At 36.8% G+C, this 24,341-nt stretch overlaps 1 protein-coding gene across 5 annotated transcripts in view; it reads right to left on the bottom strand.

The window, feature by feature from the left end:
* The window catches only part of PPP1R12A (protein phosphatase 1 regulatory subunit 12A), a 218,721-nt gene that overhangs the window by 68,679 nt on the left and 125,701 nt on the right, over nucleotides 1–24,341 (bottom strand). For all 5 annotated transcript variants that reach the window (XM_054027218.1, XM_054027189.1, XM_054027181.1 and 2 more), the window contains exons 5-12: nucleotides 23,817–23,961; nucleotides 15,632–15,706; nucleotides 15,073–15,161; nucleotides 14,768–14,925; nucleotides 9,589–9,716; nucleotides 3,070–3,285; nucleotides 2,001–2,095; nucleotides 36–158 (exon numbers count right to left, since the gene is read on the bottom strand). In XM_054027218.1, coding sequence (XP_053883193.1) covers nucleotides 36–158; nucleotides 2,001–2,095; nucleotides 3,070–3,285; nucleotides 9,589–9,716; nucleotides 14,768–14,925; nucleotides 15,073–15,161; nucleotides 15,632–15,706; nucleotides 23,817–23,961 — 1,029 coding nt within the window. The remainder of the gene's footprint in view (nucleotides 1–35; nucleotides 159–2,000; nucleotides 2,096–3,069; nucleotides 3,286–9,588; nucleotides 9,717–14,767; nucleotides 14,926–15,072; nucleotides 15,162–15,631; nucleotides 15,707–23,816; nucleotides 23,962–24,341) is intronic.

Here is a 24,341-nt window from a genome sequence, read left to right on the forward strand (position 1 = left end):
TTGCTGAAAGCAATACACATGGTCACAGCCCTTACCTTTTTTGATAACTTGTATTTAGTGATGTAGGTCCTTCATTCAAGCTGTTTTTCTTGACATCTTCCTCCCATTTTCTTCTTGTGTAAGAACCACTACTACGTATTGAGCTAGCAGATGAATCCCTGTAAAAGGATTGTATTTGTGTAAGGCTTGTATTAGTGATAGTTTTGTTTGTTTCTTTAAAGGGGATTGCAGAAGAGGAAAAATACAGGATTGGGACTTGCGAAAGTAAGCATATCTGTGCAGACAGCAATAAAATTACCTTTTAGTGAGCAAATTTCAAAGCTCCTATAAATTATTATATCTAGTCATGTTAATACTGATAGACATATAAAAGAAAACACATGGATGAAAGGAGGCTATGGAAGAGACAGGAAACCAGAAATATCAAATTAATAGTCATATTTTACATGTTGACAACATTGGTTTTTTCTTCTTATGACAGGGGCAAGAGTCTAATGCTACTGGGACACCATAATGCAGTCAAGGGAAAACTACTTACTTGTAATTTTGCTTCTCCAAGCCAGTCTCCCAGGATTTCTCACTCTTTGGAGTATCTCCCTAGTTCAAAAGCTGTTTTGCCCTTTGAGTCACTGGTAATGTGGGCTAGTGGGCAATATGGCCTACAATGTCCACCATCCAGTGGACTGCCATGTGACATTACCTATCACCACCTAAGTCCCTAGGAATTTCCAGCCAAATCTTGCAGTACATAGGAAGCACAAGCTCCCCCAAAACAAATCAATTAGAAACTTTACCATGAAAATTAATAAACAAATCAGTTTGTTTTTGTGTTTAAAAACTTCAGAATTGAATAAAAGTCCAGGGAAAAGAAAAGCACTGACTGGTAAAAGGGCATCAGTAGGGTCTCATGTACTAGCTAGCCTTCACTTCCTCCGAGTCGAAAGCTCTTGAATTAAAGGAATTCAGCCCTGTCTTCTACTGGAAGTCTGAGACCAAAGAGTGAAAATCCTGTGCAAGAAGTTTCTTTAAATAATGTTTTTCCATTTTGATGGAAAGAAGGCAGTAATGCATTGTGTGGGCTGTATCATGAACAAAGTAAAAAGAACTGGCTGGAGGGTAGGGGGTTTGAAAACTATGATTTATCACTTTGTACAGTGTAATTTCGGCATTCTCCCTCCAAAAAGAAAAAGATACCCAATCAGAGATCCTTCTAAACTGCTATATTCTCAAAACTGTCAAGACTTTTGCAGCACAGTTTAGGAGGATCTCTGGTTAATCTACTGATCTATAAGAGACTAGATGAGCAACCAGTCTTCCCACTTCAACCCTCCACTCCAACAGGTCTACACCAGAACTTTTGCTTTTCTCACCTCATGTACGTTTTCCTAGACAAGAGCAAAGCTCAGAGAGAGGGAGAAGTGAAAAGAGTCTTCTAAGGCTTTATACAGCTATAGTGTTAGATCAATCGGCTCCCATGGGTCTAACTGCAGGCAAGGAAATCCAACAAACTTTTTTTTTTTTTTTTTTTTTTTAAATAAGGTCAGTGTCTAGCGAGATAGAAATTCTACAACTCCTACAGCCACATATGAAATGGCTAACACAAGTACAGAACACAAGTCCCCCTTGGAAAATATATTTGCCTCTACAAAATAAAGAAAGCCTACAACACACCACAAATTTTATATTGGAAGAAAAATGTTAGCGGCAACCTAAAATGGTAACATTACATGTGATTCAAGCAAAAGAGAAAAAGGATGCACTTGTAACAGCAATGTAAATATGTAGAAAATGATTATTGTATATGAAGGGCCTTAAATAGCTACTACTACCATCTTAGTACAGGAAAACAGTTAACAACCTATTAAAATATTCTGGAGGCATGACATCATTAAAGACAACTCAACTTTTCTTTTGGAAATCCAGAGGCTAGTTTCCAAGAGATTCTGATATCAAATAATTGTGTGTATAGTTAAAAAGCAAGTTACAGCTTCAAGAGTCACCTGTTTTCTTTCTCATCAACGTCAGATGTACTGGCCAGTCGTCTTGGTATTGTAGGTGCAACATATGCAAGTCTAGTTCCTTTATTATCCTTCTCCTTTAAAACAGAAAATTTTTTAGAAGTCAAGAATAGCTTTGTATGATAGTCATAAGTTATATTAAAAGCTATTCAAATGTCCCTAGTTGCACTCCTGTCAAAGTTACAAAATTATCTATGCCAATTCCAACTATTTATATTCCAAGTTAATTTGCACAATTAGCATCAGGCAGAAGTTAAGAACAACAAGCATCATACCGGGAACGGCAAACTGCTCAAAGGACCCAACTGTCTTAATTTTATGTCCTTTTGTTTTTCTATTAATAGGTCTCCAAAGGTTCAGTTTAAAATAACAGCCAATTGTAACTACCGTTTAAAGTGTTTTAGTGTTTTCCTAAAATCTGCAAACATATTTAATCAGGACTACGTGCACAAAGACTTTAGAACTTGAAAAAAGGAATTACATTACTTTGTAACAAGCAAAACCATGAAGTATTTTTGCTCAAATATCTATGCCAAATTAGTAACAGTTTTCATTAATGATTAATTTAGAAAGATAAAAGATTAATCTTTGTCCACACAATACGTGAATGAAGGGGTATAAGGAGGCTTTTTTGGTCCTCATCCCCAGCACTCTGTGATAGTTTCTGTCCCTTGCTGCAATCTTTGCACTCCCTTCACTGCACAAGCACAACTAGTGGTGCAAGTCTTCCCAAAGGTGGCAAGGCCCTGCACATACACTCTTGCACCAGCTAATGAAGCTGCTCTGTGTGGAGAGAGAGGCCTGCTACATTTTTCAAAAGATGGCACGACAGCTGCATTTCTTCTAGGGCAGCTCTACTGCCTATCAAGACCACAATGCCACAATTTAACAGCTGACTTTTAGTAAAACTTCGTAAGAGCATTATGTACTCGTACAGATAGCTACATTGTAGTGGAGTTTATATGACGTTCACTTTAAATCATAACTAATATTTATACTAAGTTAACTGGCCAGAATTTAAAATGTTGTTTTATATTCTGAAAATGGTTACCTTTTCTTTGTTGTCTAATGAAGAAGAGAGTCTGGGACTTGAAGCCGAACGCATAACACCTGTAGAGTCCTTTTCTTTCTGAGCTTCTTTGGAAGCTGTAATCTCTGCGAGTGCCCCATAGCTGCCAGTCTTTCGAAGACCTAACCTCCAAGAGGCAGGAGATTCATCTTTTCTCTCTTCCTCTTTGGGAGAAACCTTGGTTGTTGAAGTTGGAAACTGTAAACAAAGACATCATTAAGTTAAACGTCATTAACGTACACTAACTCTGGTATTTCATGCTTCTTAGGGATATTTCAAAATACTTAGCTACTTCCAGTTATCATATTGGATTTTTTTTTTTTGGTGGAGGAAGGGGCAATCAATACATGTTCATTTCCTGGGTAGGTTAATGACATAAGAAACAAATGGATCAAAAAGGAAAACAACTTTTCTAAAAGTTAGCTTGAAAACCCTCTACACTTCATAATACACACGGTGATAAAGAGATGCAAACAAAAATTTACACACAATTGAAAACCATGCAACTCTGGTATCAACACTTTGATTAAATATGTTACTTTGCAACCTGAAACAAATCCTGTACACACCAAAGCCTCACCATAGACTTTTCACCCTTATTGGGCACAAGAACAATGCCAGTTTTGCGCAAGCCCTGCCTCCATGATGCAGGATGTACTGATTCCGCCACAGGCATGATAGGAGGAATGAAATCATACTAGAGCCAATTAAGACAAGACACAAAGATGAAGAGTGAAAGAATGGAAATAGAGAAAAAGAAGCTTTTTGTTTTAAATCCACACACTCAATTCCTTATTCATGTACACTGCTCTTCTTTGAAGCACAAAATATCTAAAAGCAACAAGACATTTCTAATACTTTGGTAAAAAGTTCCTATTAAATACACTACACCACGTTGTGAAATCATACATTTTGATACAAAAATGCATGTAGTTTCCACATACAAAAGGCAATGAAGCTTTCATATACAACAAAGATAATTACAACGTTCGGATATTTTACATTTTGAGAAAGTTTATCTGCTGTACTTTTCACACGGTAGACCCAAACATAAAACTTACCATATATAATGGTATAGAATAAGCTAAATGACCAATGCATTCCAGTTTTTAATCATTTGTTCAATATATACTGTCACCTTGAAGTTATATTTAAAATGTTTTCCCTTTTAAGTTATAAAAATACTTTAGATACCTGAAATCCAAGAATTCTGTGGAAGATGGAGGTCATACAGCTCAGATAGTTGTGTAATCACTAGGGACAATTTTAACAGAAACTAGAAGTCAGAGAAGCTGGAATGGTTACCAGACAAAGAAAGACTGGATATGTCCAAGGAGAAGGAGGCTTGAGATGATGGAAAGCATGGAGCAGCCTGAGTGCAGAGGTGATGGGATGGGGTATGAAGGCTGGACAAAGAGCAAATCAATCAAATTGCCACATTATAAATAATACACACATCACTGTGTGGACCGAAAATCCATCTAACAGTAGCCTATCCAATCCACTGGTTGGTGAAGTTCACATCAACTGTTTGTTCTTACCACAGTTGAGCACAGCTATGAAACTAGCAATTACTGTTGGTCAATGGGTAGTATCCTCTTCACCTACTGAAAAGCCTATATTTCACTGTGCCTGATCCTTCCCCCTTAGTCAATACTGACTCATTTTTTACTCTTTGCATCTCTCTACATTTCAGAGATCAAAAGTGCCATGTCTTTCCAACTCCATAGGGCATACAAATGATGTACAACTCTATTCATCAACCAGCAGCACACACTTTGCAAATGTGTGTCATCTCATTGAATCTAGCCTTCATCAACTAAAGGAATAAGATACCAAAGACTGTTAATGATCATGGGTCCCTGACTGCAGCACAAGAAAGAGGATTAAGCAAGAGTGACTTTGCATCTGACTGTGACCTTTCATTGATACCTTTGGTCAGGACATATATATACACACACATCCAAAGATGCTCTCATCTCCACACAGTATATTGGCCATTATCATTAGTGACCTACAACTATTTTTAACTCTAGTGTATTTTTTATTTCCTTTCTCCCCCTCTCATAACAGAAGAGTGTACTATACTGCACATGTTGCTATGAAGGAAGATGATACAAGCAGTTGATGGGGTCTTCAGAAATAAAACTAGACCACCACCTTTCACATAACCACTCCACTTTAGAAGCAGAACCATTCCTCTCCAAACCTTGGACGTTTAACTCTACTACAATGCAATATATAGCACTATCAGTTTGGTCATCCACTAGTTCAAATTTACTTTTATCCAAGCACTGATGGAATCTCAAAGGCTAAGCTAATTTTTATTACCTACCATAAGATAACATTGCATGAGGAACTGTGGCAATTTATAGGATTCTCTTCTATTTGAGCAGGTTTGAGGCTAGAACATACATTGCAAGTTGAATTACTGCACAAAATGGGATGTATTATGCCTAAAGCACAGCCCTCAGGACCTCTAGAGAGCACAAACATCATGCTCCCTTCAAGAAGAGTCAGTGCCTGCCCATAAAGCCTAACCTCTTCTTCCAATGTTCTCTGGTGACCCACTTCTACCATTACACCTACAGGAAAACACCAACTGATACTGACTAGGTAGATAGCTCACAGGGATCCTTGATATCCAGTTTGTTTATTCATAGCCTCTAATTCTAACTTATTAAGAACCTTCTGGCTGTGCATATAACTTTATAGCCATGGCTTGCATGTTCTACTATACTACATAATCACAGGTTTCCCACATTTTTTTAGCCTCACGATCCCTCCCCCTCTTTCTTTAGATTGTGGGATATATCCACTTGTTGCATTTTTTTTTTTAAATTAGAACTAATTTAAGTTCTTTGGGTAGGAACTGCCTTTTATGATGTGTTTGTACAGCCTAAATCAAAGGCACCCCTTATTTTCTCCTCCTGGCCATACTGCAATACAAACATTATACTCATCCACTTCGAAAAGGCTACTGCAGCACTAGTTCTTCATAGTCCTTGAAAGAGGTGCTGAGCTCGAGGCTCCTTGTGCACTTCCCCTTCCCCTCCCCCCAATCCTGAGCATTCTCTTGGATATTATGTCCAGAGTATCTCAACTCTTGATATGCTTTGAGACACTAGCCTGAAGATGCATCACTACCTTAATACAATGGTTGAAGCCTCCTAGAGTTCTGGCCATTACGTTTTGAGAAACCAAACTCACAGAGGCTCCGAAAGAGAGCTAACAACCCACAGAAATTGGCTTCTCCTCCCATACGGTGGAGGGCCCTCTTGCAACTAGTATGAGCCTGATGTGCAGAAGTTGCCTACCCCACACACACCATGGCGCTCAATGGTGTCTTCCTGAGAAGGACTGCAGAATAAGGATTTGAAAGTGGGGCAGAAATGGTGTATCCACAAGTAATTTCCCCATCAATGCGGTCAGTGTACAAGCAGTGCAAAGGCTAGAGCTATAGCAGCCTGAGAGTAGAATTCTTCCTTCGTTTAAGTCCTGGAAAAGCTCTCCAGCACATGACCCAGCTACACTGGGGTCAGGATTGGGGCCACAGCAGTTTATACTTCCTGTTTCAAGCTTCTCTTTTCAACTCCCATGGATTAAAGCTAGTGGAATCCTTCCAAGCACTCCCTTGAGACTAATCCAGTCAAGACTGCTTCTATCTTTCCTTGAAGAGCACAAGACACACTGGAAAGAAGCCTGAAAATAAGTCTTCTTAAAAAAAAATATATATATTGAAACAGACACAGCTTTAGAGTTTAACACACTCAAATACCAGCAGGGATAGACTCTTTAGAAATCTATCATTACTATCTTTAGATGAACTTCTCTGGTTTTGCTAGTGAGAAAAATGGTGGCCAAAACACTAGTCCGGACATCCACACAAACTGTGAACATAGGCCAGAGGAAGTCAATTCCATATGGCACAAAAACCCTTGATACAGTCACATTGAAAATATCATCCTTCAGATAATTAAGGCAAATGATCATACTTAAATTCCTTTTCAAGGCTCTCTTCTATCATGCCTACTGTTAATCTAGCTGACCTATACTAATATGCATACACGTATATTGTTAAATTTAACCTTTTTGCTAGCTGTGACCAAGTCATGGCCACTCTACCAATAGGTTTTACTCCTTCCCCTCTAACATCTATCTTGTTATATGCCTATCTTTAGACTGTGAGCTCCTTGTGGCAAGAGCAGTACATTCTTTTCTGTCTGGAAAATGTCTGGCACACTGAACATGCTCTCGAACTACTAATGCTAACGCTAGATGCCATCCTCAGCTGCACAAGAAACGTAGCATTTATGCTAAAATTACCGGTACCTAACTATTGATGTTTAAGACAATCTTGCTCTGGTAAATCTAATACAGGATTTCAGGTAAGTTACAACAGTCTTACATATTACTTCCATATATGAAAAGTGAATTAAGCAAATAGCTGGCCAGGTTAGCCTGTTGATATATAATACAGAAACATGATTGTAGACTGACAAATGAACACCTTGGCATGTTCTATTTTGTTTAAAATTCACTTAAGAATTTAAAACAGAAAATTCCCCAAGTTAGTGCTGCTGTGTATTCTCCTACCAGGACAGGGCCCCAGGGAGAGATGGGATTCTCTATCCTTGTTTCAATAGACATTTAAAAAAAATAAGAAAAACTTTTAAAATAAAATGTTGAAAGTCCTATCCCTACCATTTCAATGCAGAGTTCTTACCTGTACTTGTTTTTAAAATTAATGAATAAATAACATTCACTTCTCATGTCTATCACTCCCAAAGGACCAATGAGAGGGAACCACATATACACATATGTATCGGAGGACAAAGTTCTGACCAGCTCATATTGCTGCAAATATAATTTTACACAAGTTCTGAGAGAGCAGGGAAAGGTTGGGTCCTTTGTGGGCCATCACATTGTATTTTAAAAGTTTATGAGATGTCTCCTCTACTGCTTAAGCCATTTTCACAGAACTCCTTCCCAGAGTTCAAATGTTCAACACATCCTTTCTGCTTTATAAATCTGTTATTTTTGTAACTGGTGGGGTTTGGTGATAAACATAACCAAGACTGGCCAAGATTGAAAATGTAGTTATTTAAAAAGCTGCTTCACCATTTCAAAACATTGTGACTAGAAAAAGAAATATCCTTCATTTTATTTCAAATTCTTCTGTACTTGTCTGATATTTGCAACCTCAGATTTGCAAAGAGGAGGCAGAAGCAGCAGAGATATTTTGAGGCTTTCACTTCAGCTGCATGACTTTAGAACTGATGAACACTGTGGAACTGGTATAGAAAACACAGGAGAAGCTGAATAACCAAGCACAGATCAGTCGTTAAGATTTAAAAAAATACTACATGGGAGTCCTCCCTCAACTATAGAGCAGTACTGACAGGAGACTGAAAGCTGTATGACAGAGGACCTGAGCAGATTTCTTCTCTCAAGTCCCTCCTCCAACAAGTCTAAAAATGCAGCTTGTATGTCTAAAACAAAAATTCAATTTCAAACTCAATTTCCATTCTACCCATCTATCCAGGTTTATGAGTAGCTTAATTGATTCCAACACGCAACACCCTGGATCTATCAACAATGAACACATATGGTCCCAATATGTATATACATTAAACAATAAGTTACATTATTTGAAAAAGTGTTTTCAATTAGATTACATATATAGAACATCAGTTTAAAATTCCTGTCCTCTATTGGTTTGTGATCATGTGTTAGTTTTTTATTAAAATTGCTACTTGTTATTTCCTGTGTTTCAGAAGAGTCCAAATGTTCAGGAACACAAGTACTTCCTTTTCTACACAACTATATACACCTCTACCCCGATATAATTCGACCCGATATAACACGAATTTGGATAAAATGCGGTAAAGCAGCGCTCCGGGGGGGGGGGGGGAGGGGGAGCGGAAAGGGGGAGCAGGGCTGTGCACTCCGGCAGATTGAAGCAAGTTCGATATAACACGGTTTCACCTATAATGCGGTATGATTTTTTTGGCTCCCGAGGACAGCGTTATATCGGGTTAGAGGTGTATACGGTATGTTAAGTTACATTCTTGAGGTTCTTGTTTACAATCTGCTTTGTTTAGATTTAAATAGAACAAGTCCCCCCACTCTCCATAAAAAGTAGAGTGGGTTTATAAATAAAAGATTTTTTTAACAGAGGTGCTTTTTCTTGGACAATTTTTTTTTGTTAAACAACTACTATCCTTCAGGTATGTAACATACATGTAGAAGTCTTAGTAAAACATGATGAAACTCAATTTTGAAAATACTTAAAGCTGTACGTTTTATAAAAATTGAAAGCAAATATTCTAAAGAAGAATACAGAATACTTCAATATTCTTGGTGTATAATCTAAAACTCATTCAGTCAAGCCAATTCACATTTTTACACTGGACTCAACACATAGTACTTAGAATTTATTCTAAAACAATAGAACACTATCTAGAAACACATACATAAAGAAATTTTGTTTTGTTTTACCTTCTTAATGGGTGATGTAGGTGTCACTTGACCAGTGGTTATGGAAGATGCTGTCACAGCTACAGAAGCTGGTTGTGCACTGATGTTATTTGTATTATTAGTTACAGATGGCAAAGGTTTGGTTTTGTCTGCAAATAAAACATTTAAGATATGTCATTTGTAAATTTCTTGATTTCATATTTTATAGAAATCACATTTCTTCAGAATAGCTTAAAACCCTAGTTAAGCCTTCCCAAGTAATATACTGTTAGTCATGCCATTTTCTAGTCTTCAACATTTACTCCTGCCCCCACCCATTTTGATTGTCTCTTGATCAAAAATAATAAGACCTTTCCCCGTAGTCATTAGACATACAGCATTCCCATTCACATTAGTCAGAATTACATGCTCTTAAGGGTTGCAGCTTCAGACCCTAGTCATTTGCTGATGCCCCTCAAAAAAGTTAAGCTCTCAGATGCATGAAGGAAAAAAAAAATCAGCCTACTTAGTTTTGGACAGTGTGGATAACGTAATCCTTGTTAGGTCTGGACTGCTTGCCTTCGGAAGGATTGTAACTGCTTTTTCCTAAATTACAACATTCTTCTATCTCTTTATTAACAAAGGCCTCCATTCAGCAACGTACTTATCTATGTGTTTAACTTTAAGCCTCTAATTAGTCCCATTGGGACACCTTGTGCTTAAAGTTACACATGTGGTTAAGTATCTTGTACTGAGTAATATACTGCAATTCAGCAAATAAACACCGATTCTGATCCAAAACTGATTCGGAGTTTTCAAAGATAATACAAGACTATTTACAAAGTGCAATGAATGTACATTGCACTACAGTAAAACAGGTCCTTGCTTTAAAGAGGTCATAGTCTAAAGACAAAACAGGTATAATACAGTACAGCATAAAACACAATGGAAAGATATTAATGTGTGGTTCTGCTGTGAAAAGTAACTAATTAAATAACTGGCATCTCCTTACTCCAACAATCTGCTCCCCATACAAATCCAGTCATATATGTTATTCACTAAGTTTATACTACTTTTAACTTATATAAGCACCGAAGAGCCAACACAGTCCTGGGAGAGCAATTAATCAGTGAATAAAATTGTTAGTTTGAGGTCCAATTGCAGAATCTTTATTGCTGGTGAAGCATGTGGCAAAGTACCTGGCTTGGCTTCAGGTCAAATTTGCAAGCCTGGTACTTAGTAAAAACACATTTTAACTGGTAAAGTGAGCACATCTACAGGTTGGAGGGGTCTTGGTGTATGTGATATGGTGTGTATTTCATAAAAAGCTCCTTGCACACACAGGGAAAACATAAAAAGGCAAAAACTCTGTATTCACTTGACAAAAAGATCAATTAGACTAGAAATGTGGATTGTCCATGTGAACTGACAGAAGTATGGAGACAAATATAGGTGCAGTAGTTAAAGAGAGATTTATAAGTGAGGAGTACAGTCCTGAATCTAATGTGGAAGAAAAGAAATAGCAGCATAAGAATTCAAGTATGTGGGAAGAGGTGCGAGATGGGAAGGAAAAGATAGAGCAACATGACAACTTTTGAAATGATCTGAGGGAATGGCAGGCCAGCAAATAAAACTAATTATATGAGTTAGTATACATACTAAATTCAAAAATCAGGAGTCAAGCTACCCCAAAAATCATGAAACTTAAAAAATGAATAAATATTAGGTTTTTATTTACTTTCTGGTTGGTTAGCCTTCAGAGCATGAGTTCACATATTTAAGCTTTTCTACACCCCCAGCCCTTACAGATAGAAACTTATCTTAAAAAAAAAAAAAAAAAAAAAAAAAAAAAAAAAGGGCAGATTCTCACATAATCCATAGCCTCCGGGAGCTGAGGTTTTATGAAAACACACCAACTATCACATTACTTGTAATAAAAGTCACAGGAGTTTGCAACACTACATTTGTGTGGAAAAGCGCTTTACATTATCCAATTGGAATCATCAAATTTCTGAGAATTTTCACTGTAAAGCTACATTAAGAGGAATAATGGGAAAAAAGGGAAAGTACAGCTGAAATTTAGAGATGCAGCTCTTCAGGGAAAAGCCTAACTTCTCATGCTTGCCAAATAAAGTATGATAAAAGCCTTGTTTATATTAAAGAAAGTCCAAAGTTTACATGAAAATTAATTCTTGTGTCACAGTCAAATTTTCCTGGCACAAAACCATCTACTAGTAATCAAAAGAACACAGTTAGAAAAGTCATGGAGTTCAGGAAACATTACAGCTAGCGCAGTGACTGAGGCACCACTGCATGATGTATCAAAGGTGACTTAAGTTTAACAAACCTCAACCTCTCTAGATGAGGGATGCAGGAATAGCAAAGTGATGTTTGACTCTCTAAGTTTGAGAGTGATTTTGCAGTATAGCATTAAACATTTATAGGAGACGATGGTCTAATTAAAATCTAAGAACTATGAAAATCTAGTGAGAATTTAGTTCTGGAGCTTACCCCATCCCACAAATTCATTTATGGAAAATATTTATAGCATTTTTATTGGTCCAGTGTTGCAATGTAGCTCAGGTGGATGAACTATATGAAGGCAGAATATTTTAAGATTAGCAGAGATGGCTGACAAGGATATTTTAATTATTTAAAAATGTTCAAGTCACTATGTCCAAGAGATAGTTTTATTGACTGTATATGAGTATCATTGCACTATAATGCTAACAGTTTTAACAAAGATTTAACAAGATTATGACAAAACAACTTAGAAACATTAAACTGATCCAAATATATTGTCTGATTTGGAAGAATTTTCTTCTTCACTGTAGGAATGTCAATCTGATAAAGTGTCACAATCTTCTAACAGAATTTTCAAAGGTGAGGTAGCAAAGGCCTGATGCAAAACAGCAACTTGACAGAGAAGAGAGCTATATAAAGTGTCTTTAAAAAAGAAAGGTTTCAGGGTAGCAGCCGTGTTAGTCTGTATCCTCAAAAAGAACAGGAGTACTTGTGGCACCTTAGAGACTAACAAATTTATTAGAGCATAAGCTTTCGTGGGCTACAACCCACTTCTTTGGATGCATAAAGTTATGCATCCAAAGAAGTGGGTTGTAGCCCACGAAAGCTTATGCTCTAATAAATTTGTTAGTCTCTGCATCCAAAGAAGTGGGTTGTAGCCCACGAAAGCTTATGCTCTAATAAATTTGTTAGTCTCTAAGGTGCCACAAGTACTCCTGTTCTTTTTTTTGAAAAAGAAAGAGGATCTTTCTGAGGGTAATCAGGGGAACCCTGTATGAGAACCAGAGAGGGTAAGGGGAAGCCTAAAAAATGCAGACAGTTTCTCTCATATGGATGCTTATTATGGGCCTTTTGTAGTTCACCAGAGACCCAGCTCATGAAGTGGCAAATCAAACCAGAAAGGAGAATAAGGAAAGCTAAAGTTCTGCTTTACTGTTTTTCAAGCTTTTTGGTTCCAATGAAAATTTATTAAATGAATCCAATCTTTCAATGTATATAATCTATAGTATTCTTAAAAATTAGTGTTAAAATGGTAATAGTCTAAAAATAGAAAACTAAGTAGTGAAACTATATATTAAGCAACTCTCTAGATATTTTGATGCATGCCTCTAAATTAGGTACAAAATAATTTAACCCTCTGCAAATTTCTTTCCAAATACTATGTGATTTCTTTTCCATTAGGCATTTGTTCTTTAGAATATAACGTACGTACAACATTTCTCTGTTGTTTTACATATTAAAAACATTGCTATATTATTAATAGCGGTCTATCACTGCCTAGCATATTTTACAAATCACACAGAACACAAGTTTAAGCAATGTATTTACACATTCACCTAACACCACATGCAAGCATAAAACCCAGCCTCAGATATACGTGGAGGCCCAGGTGGTAATTTAAGTACCATTGCTTTTGTTTGGTGACAGAGAAAAGCTCCTCATTTGATCTGCCTGCAGGGGGAAAGGAGCAGTTGGGAAAGCAGCTGGTAACTCCTCTGAAATTGTTTGATCACCCACATAGACTAACCAACTTCTCCTCTCCCCAACTCAAGGGGCAGTCCCTAGAGCAGCCACATGCAGATGGGTAGGCAGTTATCCAAACAGGCAACAGCAGCATTGTTTTTCCAACTATCAACATACCTAGACAGAGACACAGGAGAGGAAAGTTGTAAGGAGATAAGACCTATTATGCAATTTGGTGGGAGCATGAGAAGAGGTGGCAAATTTTGATAGACATTTGGGATGGACCGGGTTTAGGAAGAAGATGCTAGAAAACGCTGTACCTCCCAATTCCCCCCAATCCACCGCCCGATTACCACACAAATACAGTGTGTTAGACTCTTAAATATTGTTACAGCCCTGTGTACATGTACACATACACACACACACGTGCACAAAATGCTGAACATTTTCTCCAAATCTCGGAGTGCACAGAGAAGTCTGAACAATGGCATCCAACTTAGATTTTGAAACAAGACTGCTGTAGTGCCAGTTTCTCTACAAATGAATCTAAGCTCTTTTGAGGTACTATTAATCTTGAGCTGAAGTTGCATGAGAAGCAGATGTTGAGCTACTACCAAAAATAATACTTTTTAAACCACATTTATTCCAGTATATAATAATTAATCCGAAACACAGGTCTCTCTAATTTGTCAATATCTGAGCCAGAATTATTCACTGCATTTGCCAGTCTGTTTCAAGATGACAGAACACATGAGGCTGTTTTCTTTTCCAATGCTCCATGATGTAATGCATTAGGCTGGTGAGCAAAGAACTCTACCCATAGAGGTCTTATTTCTGTCTTTTCCTTTGTCTCCTCCCTGTTCCAAATCCTTTTTAGGTATGTTATTTGAAGTCTCTGCTACCTTATATTATTCTCTGATTAAAAATACTGATTATAAATAGCTAATCAAATTACTGAATTAAGAGTTTCAATTCCAATCACTGCCATAAATACAAGAATATAGCTCATTGCAAAAGTCTTCATATGAATTACATTTTGTGTTTATAAATGGGGATTTAAACTTGTTTAAAAACTATTAAAATATTTATTGAAACTAGAAAGTGGCCATCAGTAAATGAAATGAAAAGTGGAATCAAGAAGCTACAATGATTAATTCTCATCATATAAGCCCAGTATAATGAATGTAACTGAAGCAACATCCTAAACCAAAGATACCTCTCCAAAATTATTTACCTGTTTCAGCTTCAGATTCTGAGTCTTCTTCCTCATCCTCTTCACTTGAACAACTGGATTCATCCTTCTTTCCCTCTTCTTCCTCATCTGCTTTCTCTTGTTCCAGAGACTCAATACTAGATGCATTCTTTTCTTGCTCAATAATCAAAGTTTCTTTACTGGAACCAAAAACATTAATTTCAAATAAAAAATATAGAATATCTAATCTTAACTTCAGTAAAACCAACCAGCCAACAAGTACTTAGTATTTGTGTAAGTTTGTGAAGTTATTTTCCTCACCAGGAACATCTTAATGATTTACTTACTTTTTAAATGGCTTTTGTGACTGATTATTATCCATGTTGGCTGTAGATTCAATTAAGGGAGATTTCTTTTCCCGTTTTTCACTATGAAGCTTAAAGAGATATAAAATGATGCAATTAAAATGATAGTATGGTATAAATTACACATATTTAATAAACATTTGATTAAAAGATACCGTCTTCTGCAGAATATAAGAAATACACTATTTACAACACATATAACTTAACACCCCCAAGCAAGCATATGCCAAATAACTGTATATAGCATTTGCCTTGGGTAGTTAAATACAGTGAAAGCTTTGCCTAAAAAACATCACTTTTCCTTTCAAGATTTTCAGATCAACTTCACTGACCAAATAGAACAAGGAAGAGTGGCACAGAAGGACAGTTAAGCACCTCAAGTCAAACCCGAAGATTAATTCCATATACTAATCTGAATTAGTTATAGCTTGCATATAAACACACATGCACCATAATACATACATATAAATAGAGAGAGAGAGAGAGAGAGAGAGAGAGAGAGAGAGAGAGAGAGAGAGCGAGCTCTCTCTAAAAAGCTTACCAGATTTTGCTTCTTTTGTAATTCTTCTAAATATCCTAGAATATCTTCATCTGCTACATCAAATGCTGTCTGACCCTGGTGTGGAAGGGAAAAAATGTAATACATCATAATTATAAAGAAGGATTTAAAAAATAGATAACTAGTCACATGAGCATGTAATAAGATACACAACCGTAAGTATGAGCTAGATGTCATCACAAAATTGGTAGCATTCCACCTGTCTAGCAGTGATTCAACAGAATTTTGCAAATCCACTTCTACCTGAAGCTGAAATGAGCAGGAAAATATACATGCTCAGAAAAGCATTTCTCCATGAGGAAAAAAAGATTTTATTGTAGTAAAATTTTAAATTCCATAATGCCATGAACCCAGCTTAAAAAAAAAAAAAAAAAAGTGTTTGAAAGACACTTATCTTACTCTGAGCCTCAATGGGTTTTAAACAGCTAAGAGAGTCATCCTAAAAGCTGCTTGTTATATGGTGCTCAGAAAAGGTTGGGGGTGAGTAGGATGATCAGCTCAGATCAGTGATATATGGGAAATGGATGCCAATTTCATTTAGCTGGAGACATCTGCAACTTTCTATTTCTCACAGGTCCATGGATCAGAAAGTTAAAAAAATTAACTTGCACCATGTAAACAGATAAAAGCAGTGCAGGTAACATTGCCTATAATTAAGGTTGTCTGACACTTTCCCTTATAAGAACCAGTTTTCAGTTGCCTATGAGTTTACCATCTTTAACCATTTCGACTGAAATTTACTGTTTACCTTAAGCTGAATACTTTTGAAGAATTTCAGCATTTAACTGCTCAGCTATTTCTTCAAACAAGATTAAGGGAAAACATGTTTAGCGATGTTAACAAGTTTCTTACAAACTGTTTAAATGAGAAACTAGTGCATAAATGCTTTGGAGCAAGGACTTGACATTTGACATGGGGATCACTGGGTTTCAGGCATGTGCTGTTTGCTGTCCCCATAAAAATTCACCCAAATTTGGCCAAGCTCTGAGCCTCTGAAAAACTCAATTCACATATGCTGAGTAGACAATTTTTAGAATTTGGCAGCTAAATTCTCTGAAGATTCTGTCTAATGAGCAGGTTTTCTGTCCAGGGCCGCAGGGCTGAGAATTTCCCTACAATAGCTCCTGGTATCCTTCATTCTGATGTTTCCTAACTTTTGAGTGCTTGACTTTGCAACCTTAACATTCTTTAATGTATTTTTTATGTAATACTATTAACAATGTTATCTGAATTATCAGGTTACTTTATTTTATTGTATTTGATAAAATGTTTCCCCAATCTTCCCCAAGGCTGGCTGAAAAGATGCTGAGAGGGAAAGGATTTTTTTTCCCTGTTGTTCATAATATAAAACGCTCCTTTTACTTTAAAATGAATAATTTTTCTTAAAATAGTTACTGTAAGTCTTTAATATTAACCGATAAGGGGGATTTTGGTAAAAATAACCTTACACCTAAATTTCTTAATATTAAATGTTCTCTCATATCTGATGTTGTCCTTTTGAATTAATGGTTTTCAAACTACAGTAATATACTTTAAGGGTATTATGGATTAATGATGCTCCTTTAGTTTCATGCTTCACAACCATCAAGTCATGTCATTAGATTTTAAGACACACCCTTAGTCACTGTATATAACCTTGCAGGGGCACCTTCTTTTTATTAAGGGCATAGCTCAAGGTAATATTTACATCAAGTGAATCATTTTAAAATGTTTAGGTAATAAGCAATTTTAATAAAAATGCAAGATCTATGAAGCATTTTTTCTCTCCAGATAATCTGTATTTCAAACTGAGACATGTTCTGACTCATCTAGTCTAAAAAAACAGTTAATTTTAACACCTGTCGGTCAGTAGTTGTTCACTGCAGAAAAGGAATTTTTCCAGAGAGAAATTGACCAAACATAGTAATGATGCCTTGATCAGCTCTGCCAGGAGCCTCTCTGGTACAAATTTCCAGAATGCCAAAAGCTCATTCTTTAGGAAGACATTCTCTGTAACAGTAATGTGCTGCAAGTCAATCAAAGCCAGCTCTGCTTATGCTCTACGTAGCTGCAGAGCTATAGTCTTTTAGATGTAACACAGACTATTTAATATTGTGAACAGTTCATGATCCTGCCATCCTATAGTGAAATAAACAGTTGTTCCAGTATGAATAGTAGTAGTTGAGGAAACTGGATTTAACTATTATTCTGATTTTGCAGCAGCTATTTTTTCAAACGAAAACCCATTTCCCCCCTCTAACCTAAAACCAAAACATTCATGACTATTAGAGTTTCTCCCTACCTACTGTGACTTTAGTAGTTCATAACTACTCTGTTTCAATTTTGCCAGCTGTAAAATAGTGGTAGTAATACTTACCTACCTCATAGCAATGTTGTATGCAATTTTATGTTGAAAACTACTATATCAAATAAACAAAGCTGAACTAGCCAGTGCTAACCGCTAAGATCTAAAACAGGCACTGCAGTCACTGATTACAGTGGATTCAAAAACTGAAGGTTTCCTTTTGCCCACCCACTTGTCTACCTGGTGCAACAAAAAGGTCCTAAAATCTGATTTGCTGGGAGTTGAGTTCTGATATTTTAAATATACACAACTAACTTCCCTTCAAATCAAAAGCTTTGTTAACTTTAAAATAAAGTTTCTTCTCTATGAAGTGACTATGATAGGGTGACGAGATGTCCCAATTTTATAAGGACAGTCCTGATAGTTGGGGCTTTGTCTTATATAGGTGCCAATTACCCCCCATCCCGTCCCAATTTTTCACCCTTGCTATCTGGTCACCCTAGACTATGAATAAATAGCCATTTCTGACTCAACAAATCTCTTCCCTATATGTATTCAAAAATCACATAACTTTAATGACTAAAGAAAGCTTTTACTACTGCTTTTCATTCCAGTTAGCCTTGAAGAACCAACACAGCTAAGAGGGTGGAAGTGGCGGCAGGGAGAGAGAGAGATTCATTCCTCCTTGTGCCTCAACAATCTTTTTTTACAATAAGGACCAATTTATGCAAATATCTGAAAGGTAGGAGAGCTGTTCGGGTGCAGTGGAGCATATTAATTTAGCTGGCACAATACTGATCATTTATAAAGAAGAAATAATAAAGTCTGAACTTGCAGCGTACATTGCAGGAAAAAAGGATCTTTTTACTTGTAAACTGAACACAGACATGTAACAGAGAAACTGCCATACTGGATCAGACCACTGTTCCACCTAATCCAGTATCCTGCCTTTGACAGTGACCAGTACCAGCTACTTCAGAGAAAATGTGAGAACCACTGAAGTAGGGATAATCTGCCCCTAGAGAAAATTTCTATCTAAACCTCAACAGTTAGAGGCTGTCATATCCTCTGAGGCCTGGAGATTGTTTGCTCTTCCAAAATTATCCTTTTTAATATTTGTTGTTATAACTCTGGATAGTCTTATCCACAGAGGCATCAAATCATTTTTTTAATATTGTTACTCCAAATATCAGGTGACAGTGTTCACAGGCTAATTGTACATTCATAACAGGAAACAGTTTCAGTTTTAAATTTGATCCTGTTCAGTTTCATTGAGTGCCTTGTTCTTGAATTATGAGAAAAAGAGAAGACTAGCAGTACCCTTATCTTCTTAATATTATTATCGTTATTTCAGGTACATTTACAATGTATCTCCAGTTATTCTCCTCTCTAAGATTAGAGAGTCCCAGTCTCTACACGGAAAAACCATCTAACCAAAAATCTAACCATTCTTATCACCCATCTTTGAACTGCTAACTCCTTTTTGAAAAGAGATAACCAGAACTGAATACAATATTCCACATGAGGGCATACCACTGATTTATATAATAGCAATATTTTCTTTGTTCTCCATCTCATTCTGTATACATGTTAATATTTTGTTTGCTTTTCTGACACTGCTGTGCACTGGAGTACAGGTCTTTACTGAGCTGTCCATTATTAAGCATGGGGTGAAATCCTGCCCCCACTGAAGTAAATGTGAGTTTTGTCATTCAAGGTGTCCTGGATTTCATTCCAGGTCTTTCTTTATTTGATATAGTCCATTTAGAACCCATTACTTTGCATTTCTCAATAGCAGATTTTATTGATTATTTATTCAAAAACAGACTCCAAAGAGAGACTGCTGAACTTGAATTAATATGCAAATTAGATACAATTAACTTAGGTTTGAACAGAGACCGGGAATGGTTGGGTCATTACACTAATTGAATCTATTTCCCCATGTTAAAATATCCTCACACCTTCTATGGGTCATCTCGATTATCACTTCAAAGGTTTTTTTCCTCTTTCCTGCTGATGATAGCTCATCTCAATGAATTGGCCTCTTACAGTTGGTATGGCTACTCCGACCTTTTCATGTTCTCTGTATGTATAAATATCTTCTGTGTGTTCCATTCTATGCACCCAATGAAGTGGGCTGTAGCCCACGAAAGCTGATGCTCAAAAATTTGTTAGTCTCTAAGGTGCCACAAGTACTCCTGTTTTTTTGTGGGTACAGACTAACACGGCTGGTACTCTGAAACCAGATTTTATTGTGTTGCACATTTATCGCATTTATCCATTTTGCTGGAAGTTTTATAAAAAACCCATATGCCCTATAAATCACCTACAAAGCACACCACAGGCAACCAACACTTATTAGCTGATAGCCCTGTATTCTTTTTTCACATTAGTTTTTAAAGATCAGAAATAATAAATTGTTTGGTTGTCCGCCCCAACCAAGAGAATATTTAAATATATTCAGTTTTAAAACTCACAGTCTGATTCCTATAGAATATGCATTCATACAAACAGATTATGAATAAACAAATAGATAAATATGCAGATTTAAGCCTGTCTTCACTAAGTAAATCTGTTGGTTGGTTGGAATGCCATCATCTTGCAATGTCTTGAATCCACACAAAACAGTCATTGCAACTATTGGTTGCATCAGGTAGTTGCAGTGCATGAGATTCCATCTTCAGATCTGGCTAAACTGGTGGTGACTTCAACAATTCCCTTTCTCCAGCCCACAGGAACTGCTGAAAGGCACCAATACACACTGTCCTACTCAATTAGTCCCATTATGCAGTGATTTATATTTGGAAGCTTCTATTTGGAACCAAAGGCCCGTTTCCAACAACAGTGCTGTGAATCTACATGAAGTCCCAGATGCACTGGTAGAAATCTCAGCAAGCTGGGCAGATACAGCAAAACTATGTCAAAAACAGTATAGTTGTAGATGCACTTAAGTGTGGCAAGGATAAGGACAACGACTAAGTCCTTCAAGCAAACATCGTCTGGCCAACTGTTTCCTGGATGTGTTTACGCCATGCAAGGAGGAAACAGTTGGCCAGACAATGTTTGCTTAAAGGACTTAGTCCTATCAGTCTGATTGAAACAATAAAGACAAGTATGAACTCCTCTCCTTTATCTTAACAGCTTCAGATTTAACAGCTCATTATGATCATTTTTAAATGCCAACACTGCTGATTTTTTCATTGCTGATTTTTGTACCAAAACATAATTTGGGTCATTTGTCCATTTAAAAATGATCATAATGAGCTGTTAAAACTTTAAAGATGCAGAAGACCTATTAGTTTGTGTGTACAATCCCCAGCTGCTCTGTAATGGCAAGAATGGATTCTGGGTGGCTCCAACGAGAAGGGAAAGGGGAGTGCATCTAAACAGATTATCTAGTATATTCAGTAGAGGCTGACTAGGAAAGTTTGTGAGAGTTCATTCTGCAGCTTACTCATTTCAGCAGCTGACAAATAATTTCAGATTCTCAAAAACGTTCAGCATACCACGTGGATTTAAGGGTGTGTGTGTGTGTGTGTGCACGTGTGTGTAAGAAATGTAGGGTATCGTCTCAACCTGCAGCCACAAGCCTCTATATGGAAAACTTCAAAGAAAAGACCTTCTCCACCTTTTAAAAAGAAGTGTCCAAGGAGGGGAAAAAAGTGACTCCCGACACTGAATGAAACAAGACAACTTCAAGAATCATCTTAAAAACAGGTCAGAGATTTTGAGGGGGGGAAAAAACCTGTTCATACTGTCTGCACTCTCTTTTTTCACTGGATCCTGATAAAGCTTAGATCAAATTCAGCTACATTTGATTGACTCATCTGTTCTGTGAAGGAAATTTAAAGCTTGACAAGTGTCCATAAATAACAAAACTACAGTATTTGTGAAAATCTCTATGGAAGTTCTTACACAAAGCTATTCCATCAGGAGTGTGTTAAGAAATAACAGGTTGATCTGGGTCACAATTTGCTTGACCACTTCAAAGATAAAAGCACTCCCTCACCTGGAACCATCATCTGTGGGCTCTACACTTATAGTACTCTACAAATAGAATATTTTAGCGATAATGGAAAACTTATGTACATTTATATGCACCGTAAGGCCGTTTTCAAGCCTGTCCGCCTAAAGTAAAACACCTAAGTAAATGTTTTATTTTCAAGAGCTATTGATATAGGCTTATTTTCCTTAGGTAAAATGATTTTGCAATAAAAGTATTTGTTGAAATGCCTTCAATCCACACACAGCTAGGCACCTAAATAAAAGTGTCTTGGTTCTCAGGAGCTGCTCAGCACCCACAACTCAGATTAATTTCAATTGAGTTGTGGGTACTCAGCATCTCTGAAAGCCAAGCCACTGATTGGGTATTTTGCAGAGTTACAGATGGAATATCTCAGCTGCACAGGTCCCCAGCCACCACTGCTCAGCTTCTCTTGTCTGTCTCTCCTCTGTCCTTTCTTGCCTCAGTTTGACTGAAGATATCCAAGTTTTCTCTGGGACAGTTCTCCAGAATACCAACACCACCACCACCACCACCTGCACCTCCAGGCCACAAAAAAGTCTAAGGACCCACTTGGTAAATGAACTAAGTTTCAGGGCAGATTTAAGAACAAAGATTAATAGAGCTCAGTTAAATCACTTTCTGACGCAACTGAAATATGTTGTCTGAGTACAGTGTTATCTTCTGGTTTTCAGTGGTTCTGTGTGCATTAATACAGGACCAGAAAGTTGTTTAAAAGACAAGTTCACCTTTTTTTAATGTTTTGACTCTCTAAATCTAAGCTAAACTTTTAGGCATAATGTTTGATTTCCAAGATAAACTACAATATTAACCTTAAGTGGTTTCCTCATTATATCAATGATCGATATTTACAAACTTATTTCCAGTTTAAGTTTTTACACCTAAAACCTTTTTTTTTTTTTTTTTAAATAAACATTTAAGAAGGGCTTAGTGAATGAATCCCCATACACCTTAAAAGGTGTGCAAGAAAATTCACATGCACTACAGGCACTGAAGAGTGGAAGTGGTTCAGGGTCCAGGTGAAACAAGGGAAGCTACCAAAGCCTCAGCCCCTATTGGCCTGCAAAAACAATTTCAGTCCTTGTGAAGCTTATAAACATCATAGGAATGTTTGGATTTTGGGGTAAGCAGGTCCGCTGCAGAGTTAAGGAAGTCCACAGCTCTTAAGCTCTGCCCCAGGGAAGAGCTGAGAACCTGCAGCAAGAAAACATGAAGCTACACATTGATATATCATTTAGTAAGCCCAAAGCTGTCTGCTACGTTTTCCAAGTACACAAAAGCAGCAGACAGTGTTAACACTTTTGTGCACATAATACAAGAAGTAATTGCTTTTAATAGTTAATTTTGCCATCCTGCAGCTCAATGCTAGTCAAAGACACCAGCATTCACCTAGGTGAAACATATTAAACTCAATCTGGGGTTCAAGCAAAGCTACCGAGTTATGATGAGCCAAAAAAGTTAAGAAAATGTCCCGGACGTAAGAAACTGAGTAACATTAGAAATCAAAAATTGAAAGGCCTTATTTTATTTAACCCTAAACATTCAGAAAAATTCTACCACAGCATAAGTTCTCACTAGTTTTATTTCAAATTTAATTTTCAAAGAAAAATAGCAAAACATATGGGCAATCGTTGAAAACTCAGTACAAAGTGAGTCAGCCATCTACAAGTCATTTTAGAAAACAAAAAAATTAAAACAAAATCTGAACACACAAACATGCTGGTTCTCGCAAAACATGCATTACAGAAAGTGCCATGTACAGGAATGGCACATTATTACTACTGTTCTTACCCTGGCTTCTAAAGTCACTTTAGAGACCAGAACTTTGCATCTTGACAAGGATTACATAAAAATCCTACCACTTTGTTGACAGTCTCCGTATCACACAGGTTTTCCACTAAAATTCGACATGCTTCTTCTTTACCCCAGTGAGCAGCAGCATGAAGTGGTGTCCAGCCATCATAATCTTTAATATTTACATCATAGCCAGCCTGTATTAAAAGCCTAAAGGAATTAGAAGAATTAGATCTAGTATACCACTGACAGTAATAATTAAACTGCCACTAAGTGATAAATTATTTTAAACGGTTTTAATTTTTCTTGCCTTCATTTCACTTCTCACACATAGGGGTAACAGTAAATCTATGTTAAAAGGAACACTCAATTAAAAAACAACAACAAAAATATACCTTCCCAAGAAATATTTTCAATCTTAACACAATTCCCATGATTACTACAACAAAAATTCAAAAGTTTGTTTTTCCAGTCTGTTTTGTCCACATGCATTTAACATTTTATGTACTCTCACAAAGAGTTCTCCCTCTTTGTGAGAGTCTTTTTACAGGAACAGGGGACATAGTAAATAGGCAATATTGTATATAGAA

Source organism: Malaclemys terrapin, chromosome 1 (assembly GCF_027887155.1).
Source record: "Malaclemys terrapin pileata isolate rMalTer1 chromosome 1, rMalTer1.hap1, whole genome shotgun sequence".
NCBI lineage: Eukaryota > Metazoa > Chordata > Testudines > Emydidae > Malaclemys > Malaclemys terrapin.